The sequence below is a fragment of the Chrysemys picta genome, chromosome 25, assembly GCF_011386835.1.
Source record: "Chrysemys picta bellii isolate R12L10 chromosome 25, ASM1138683v2, whole genome shotgun sequence".
Lineage (NCBI taxonomy): Eukaryota > Metazoa > Chordata > Testudines > Emydidae > Chrysemys > Chrysemys picta.
Window position 1 is genome coordinate 7,735,668 of NC_088815.1, and position 7,173 is coordinate 7,742,840.

The window sequence follows — 7,173 nt, forward strand, 5'->3', positions numbered from 1 at the left end:
CACTCTGGCAAATTGCCTTGGGAGGATCACAGAAATGTAGGGATGGAAGGGACCTTGAGAAGTCATAAAGTCCAGCTTCTGTGCTGAGGCGGCATCGACTATATCCTGTCTACTCCTTCTCCTCTATCCATTAGGCCAGTACCCTTTCAAAGAAGAAAATTAGGTTGATACGAGGTAGCAATGAGCTATTACAGTGAAGAGTGCTAGCAAAGATTTATAAGTAGCAGCATCAATAGAAGAGTGTTGTGCCCTTACGCAGTAGCGAAGAGTGGCTTAGTGCTTATGTCCTAAGTGTTTTGAAAGGGTTGTGTGTGTAATCGGTATGGCCCTGTGGTGGGTGTACCTTTTACAGGTTGGAGTAGTGAGTGCCTTTGCACAGACGTTACGGAGATACACTTCCCTGAACCATCTGGCTCAGGCAGCTCGCGCTGTGCTCCAGAACACCTCCCAGATAAACCAGATGCTCAGCGACCTCAATCGAGTGGACTTCGCCAACGTGCAGGTGACTTTGTGATGTTTCAGTTGAGGCCATGTGACGTGGTGCAATGATTCCTAAACTACAGTGGCCTGCAGAAATCTAGCTGGTCACATAGTGCTCGCTCCTCCTTAGTGCCAACTACCAGATTGCACCACAAGACAATGAAGCGTACATTAAATGCTTTCCCAGGATTGCTTTTCTAGGAAAGCAATTGTTATAGGTGCCAAAGGGATGTCTTACAGTGGTGAGCAGGAAAGGAGGTGTCCACAAGCCCATCACTTTATAAAATGGGGCTCATGCTATGGACACATTTGAGAAGCCTGGATTTTAGTGATTTGGGCAGGGGACTGGGAGTCTCCGGAGTCTCAATCCTGATTTTTTTTTTTAGCAGGTCACAACCTCTCTGTGCTTCCGTTTCCCACCCAATGAAATGGGGACGCTAGTACTGACCTGCACCATAGGGTGGGTTGAGAGGCTTATTAATGTTAGAAAAACCACGTTGATATCGGTTGGTGAAAGGGTGAATGGGTGGGATTTTCAGAAGTGCCTGTGTGATTTAGGCGTATAGGTCCCTTTGAAAACCTCCAGGACTTGTGCTCCTAAAGCTTGTAAATGCTTTTGAAAATCTCACCCAGGACTAAAGAGTTAGGTGCCCAAATCCCATTTAACTCAGTGGCAGTTTAGAACATAAGAACGGCCAGACTGGGTCAGACCAAAGGTCCATCTAGCCCAGTATCCTGTCTACCGACAGTGGTCAATGCCAGGTGCTTCAAAGGGAATGATCAGAACAGGTAATCATCAAGTGATGCATCCCCTGTCATCACTTGATGATGCATCCCCTGTCATTCCCAACTTCTGGCAAACACAGGCCCCATCCCTGTCCATCGTGGCTAATAGCCATTGATGGACCTATCCTCCATGAATTTATCTAGTTCTTTTTTTAATCCTGATACAGTTTTGGCCTTCACAACATCCTCTGGCGGAGTTCCACAGATTGACTGTGCGTTGTGTGAAGAAATACTTCCTTTTGTTTGTTTTAAACCTGCTGCCTATTGGCACCTAATGAGGCATCTTTTGAAAATCCCAGATGTTGCTGGTCATACAGAAGATCTAGTCATGGAGTCCCGTGAGCCCGAACGTTGTTTGGCTGACTTGGAGTCTTTTCCTTTGCCAGATACATGAGTCAGGATGCACCAAAAGCCATGAGATGGAATGAACAGCAGTTTTGCTCAGGCATGTAAATATCAATTTCTAATTTCCTCTTGTGCCCTTGGCAGGAGCAAGCCTCCTGGGTGTGCCAGTGTGAAGAAGGCACGGTGCAGAAGTTGGAGCAGGATTTCAAACTCACCCTACAGCAGCAGAGCTCCCTTGATCAGTGGGCCAGTTGGCTGGATAACGTTGTCACCCAAGTTCTAAAGCACCATGAGGACAGCCCCAGCTTCCCCAAGGCAGCTAGGCAGTTCCTGCTGAAGTGGTCCTTCTATAGGTACACCTCTTTTCTTTTATCCTGGAAGTGTATATGCACCTGCTTGGGACATCTAAATACCTTTGCTGCTAAATTGTATTTTGTCCATCTGCAGGCCAGACTTCAAAAAGAAAAGCCATCCAAGGTCAATACCCTAAAACCTGGCTGCCGAAAGTTTGGGTCCTAAATCACTCTACCCTGGCATGAATGACTACATGAGTGTTTAGGGCAATGGAAAATCAGGCCCTGATTCTCTGTCTTAGTTCCCCATCTGTGAATTGGGGATAATAATCCTAATCTCCTTTGCTAGGGGCTTTGTGAGGCTAAATTAACTAATGTTCCTCAAGTGCTTTGAGATTGTTTGGGTGAAAGGAAGAATTTAACGATCGCGTATTAGGTACTGCACAGTATGACTCAGCATTTCCCATGATTCTTCCCACTCTAGAATTCACACCAGCCAATCTGTGGTTCTAAAATGTGTCCAAAATGTTTTGTTTCCTAACCGTTCTCTAGCTCTATGGTGATCCGTGACCTCACCTTGCGCAGTGCTGCCAGCTTTGGTTCCTTTCACCTGATTCGCCTGCTCTACGATGAATACATGTTTTATCTGGTAGAGCATCGTGTTGCCCAGGCAACAGGGGAGACACCAATTGCTGTAATGGGAGAGGTGAGCACTATTTATGCCCTAGTAACAGAACCCAAACTGAGCAGTGGTTAAAGGGACACCACCAGCACAAGCTACACTGTGCTCTGAACATGTTGTATCAGCCACTTTTTCTGAAGGATTCACTAATTTTTGGCACCTCTGTTTTTGGCACCTAGCATAAGACACCCTGACCTTTCAGTTTCTTCCTATTGAATTACTAGGAGTTGTGAGTGCCCAGCACCTCTGAACATCACACACAAATTGGCTCAAGTTAGGTGCCAGAATATGGAAGCACCCATTTGATGGCACTTTGCGGGAGTGTGTCTAAGACATCCCTGCAAGTTACATACCCAAATCCCATTAGCTTTTACTGGGATGGAGTCCCTAGCTGCTCTATCCCCTCAAAAACCTCAACCTCTGTGCACAGTCAACCACTTTCCCCTCTTTGGGTTTTTGAGGGAAAAGCATTTTTACAAATCACAACACTTAGTCATAAGCCCCCAAAGATTTGGCAGTGGGGCCCAGACACAGATGCTACACCTAAAGCCACTTCCAAATCACGTTTTAAACCGGCTGGATATCAAGTTGATAGTGTCCCCTTAAAGCTCGCTGTCCACATAGAAAATATTCAGTAAGAAAGTTTCCTTGCTAGCATTAACATGCTAGATTAAAACAAATACATTTAAAAATCTAATTTGCTCTTTGGATTTATACTGTTTGTTTCTCGTCCCTTTTCCTGCAACTGACACAGTGAAACTAGATAAATCAAGTTTCACCATCTGTTTAGTTAGTTTCACTTTCTAATTCTGACCCATTAGCCCCAGTGCTTAATTTTGTTAGGTCCTCAACACTGCAGCAGATTGTTTTAAATACACAAAAACTTGTTTTCATTAAAAAAGAATTTTTAAAACGATATGGAATTATTTCCGTTTATACTTTTTAACAAGCCCTAATTGTGGGCTTTAACTGTTTGACAGTTTGATTTTCCTTCATTAGACTCTTGTAAATATTTGTATGCACCATAAACTTCAGAAGGAGAAGGATTCTTCATAGCATAAGAGAACTAATCCCATCTTTTCATGTACATCTCCTCAGTATTTTATTGCTCTTACTAACTTATGTTCCTACTACAGCTTTGTTTTTCATGGTCTTACCCAGCAGTTCAGCTGGTGCCTCCATTATTATAAAGTAATAAGGCACTGCAAGAAGTCAGAGAGAAGTATTGATCATTCCAGGTGACTTACTAAAATAATAGAGGCAAGCAAAGTAACTAATGCAGCTGACTTAAAGTTGCTCTTTAAAGGCTGTCTAAGCCCTGGTCTACACTGGGGTGGGGATTGATCTAAGTTACGCCACTTCAGCTACGTGTATAACATAGCTGAAGTCGACGTACTTAGATCGACTTACCGTGGTGTCTTCACCGCAGTGAGCCGACTGCTGCCGCTCCCCCGTCGACTCGACCTGCGCCTCTCGCCGAGCTGGAGTGCAGGAGTCCACGGGAGAGCACTCGGGGGTCGATTTATCGTGTCTAGACTAGACACGATAAATCGATCCTCATTGGATCGATCGCTGCCCGCTGATCCAGCGGGTAGTGAAAACATACCCTATGTGTCCATGGTAAGGTTGCAAGGCCTCACTGTAACTCTGCCACCTCTTTCAGTTGCTGGATACACACGTGCAATGTGAATGCTATTTATTGCAATCCAATGACTGCTGCTAAGAGCGGAGTAGACAGGCAGCAGAGAGGGAAGGTGCCATGTGTGTGCCTGTGAGCATAGAGAAACCCAGCATCGTGCCATTTGATGCTCTGCACAAGTTTGCTCTTGGTTAGTGCTTCAAGCCTAATTACACAAGGAGCTCACAGATTTGCAGGCTGAGTTTAAGGTCCTGTAAGGTAGAAGTTTAGGCCTCACAGCTAGATACATTCTTTAAAAAGGGATCCTGTCTTTGACAAGGACCAAGCGGTTATCCAATCCAGGATACTCTATCCTGTTGGAGCAAATTCATGGGGGATAAAAAATAGTCGGGTCTGGTGTCTCAGTGGCCTAGAGGAGTGGCAATAGGAGATGGAGCTTTTCACCTCTGACGCCACTGCTTTGAATCTAGCCCAAGTATATTCGTCCCTGCCCCCTCCCAGCTGTGCAGTGTTGACAATGTTCCTAGCAGACAGATGTCCACATCGCCAGCACCTCAACTGGCACTAATTGGCCCCCTTAATAGATACATCCGAAGAGAGGCCAAGCATTGAATGGGCCATGGAGACTGAACCCTTCTCTCTGTCCTAGTGAGGCACTCTGAGGACAGAACACGAGGAGCTTTAGAGCTCTCAGCACGCGTGGTGCCTTTGACCAACACTGACTCTCAGCAGCTCCCTTTGTCCAGTAGGTGGCACTGTGGCCATTCCAGCAGAAGAGTACTTTTTAAATGAAAGAAATTGCATTGGCCAGAGAGGTCTGATCCACAGATGTAGAGTAACAATAAAAACTCGAAAGAGGCAAATCTGTTTTGCTTGTTTGTGATAGAGCAGTTTGCTGACTGAGATTTACAGATGAAGAGCGCCATAAGAGGGCTAGCTATTATTAGCTATTACTGGCGCTAGTGGGAACTACAATAATACAAATAATACTATAATAATGCTCTGGGTATTACATTTTTTTTAAAAACAAAATTTAGGTCCAAGTCTATAATAGTGATGGTCTGCTCGCGATTTCAGAAACGGATAAGCAAGTTTCTCCTCTTACTTTAATAGAGTCAATTTCTGCCTCTTGAGCTGTGTATGGGGTTTTGTGCATGTTGGATACAAGTTTGCTCATTGACTTAAATGGGAGCGGTGATGGGTTCCCCCCGGGTTGCCACCTGGAACTGGGGTACCACTGAGCCCCCTGACCCATCAGCCTGGGCTCCCACTCCCCCTGTGAGGCTGTGACAAGCTGCACACACGCTCCCAGTCTCACACTTTCACCAGTGCACAGGTAGAGACACACCCAGCTGTAGTAACATGCAGACAAGCGTTCGGACCAGCTATGGCACTTACCAGCTTCTCAGGCGCACACCCCCTCTGGAGGGTAAACCCAAAATTATACCATCTTGCGCTGCACAGAGAACTGTATAGTGTCAGCGCATAAAATTCGCCCTCTCCCTCAATGGGAGTAGGGTGACCAGACAGCAAATGTGAAAAATCAGGACAGGGGTGGGGTGTAATAGGAGCCTATACAAGAAAAAGATCCAAAAATAGGGATTGGCCCTATAAAATCGGGATATCTGGTCACCCTAATGTGGAGAGAGATATGTAACAGCTTTCTGCCCCACATTATGATTTCCACACACTGGTTTTAGACCAAACAAAAACAAGTTTATTAACTACAAAAGATAGATTTTATGTAACTATAAGGGATAGCAAACAGATCACAGCCGATTACCTCTCATATAAACAAAAACGCAATCTAAGCTTAATACACTAAAGAGATTGGATATGAGTAGCAAATTCTCACCCTAAATGATGATTTAAGCCAGAGATTCTTAAAGGGCAAGCTGCACTTGCTTGCAGCTTAAAACCCCAGGTATTTCTTTCGCAGGCTAGAAACCCCTCCAGCCTGGGTCCAACCCTTCCCACTAGTTCAGTCCTTGTTCCTCAGGTGTTTCCAGGAGTCTCTTTGGGTGGGGAATCAGTGAAGAACCATGATGATGTCACTCCCCTGCCTTAAATAGCTTTTGCATATGGCCGGAACCCTTTCTCTCCAAGCTTGGTTCCCACACCTTTCAGTGGCAAAACACTGGTATTCTAAGATAGAGTGCAGTACCGGGTGATCTGGTCACATGCCCCTGTACTGGCATAGTAGCCGTGACTAGGAGGCTGTTTGTAGAGTCCTCAGGAAGGTTCCCTGGTGGGAGATTATCTTCTTCTAAGACTTATTGTTCTCCCTAATGGCCCTTCCCAGCCATTCATCCAGACTGATTGCATTCTGCCTAGTGGGCGTACCCCAGGTGTAAACACCTTTGTAATAGATGCATAAACAATATTCCTAACTTCAGATACTAAAATGATACATGCATACAAATAGAATAACCATATTCAGTGAATCATAACCTTTCCAGTGATCTCTCACATGACCTATCTTGCATAAAATACATTGTAGTTATGCCATAATCATATCATCATAATATTACTGTGAAGAACACCGGGTGTAATGCCACCGGAGCTATACACACTCATTCATACGAGGCAACCAAGGCCGGAGGGGCCTAAGTATGAATGACATATTGCAAAAAAAAAAAAAAAATGAAGTCATCAAACATTTCTCTACATACACATTTACATATTAATTTATTTATGTAAAATGAACAAGTTTATTCTACTCACGACACTCATTCTTCAAACAGATACTTCTGAGTAAGAGATGGCCAGCGTAGCATACCTCGTGCTTTCTCCTGGCCTCCTCCTTCCTAGGTAGTGGAGTGCTCATCTGTCGGAGGATGAACCTGCAACATTCCCCATCCTGCTCACCTCTTTCCACTTTGTGCTTCTACCCTCAGCTCTCCCCTGGCACAGTGCAAAGCCAAGCCCTGCAGGTGTTTCCCCCAAGC

At 45.0% G+C, this 7,173-nt stretch overlaps 1 protein-coding gene across 17 annotated transcripts in view; it reads left to right on the forward strand.

The window, feature by feature from the left end:
• Nucleotides 1–7,173, forward strand: part of RFX2 (regulatory factor X2) — a 100,794-nt gene that overhangs the window by 89,503 nt on the left and 4,118 nt on the right. For all 17 annotated transcript variants that reach the window (XM_024105773.3, XM_065578200.1, XM_065578203.1 and 14 more), the window contains 3 exons: nt 353–502; nt 1,756–1,964; nt 2,457–2,610. In XM_024105773.3, the coding sequence (XP_023961541.1) occupies nt 353–502; nt 1,756–1,964; nt 2,457–2,610 (513 nt within the window). The remainder of the gene's footprint in view (nt 1–352; nt 503–1,755; nt 1,965–2,456; nt 2,611–7,173) is intronic.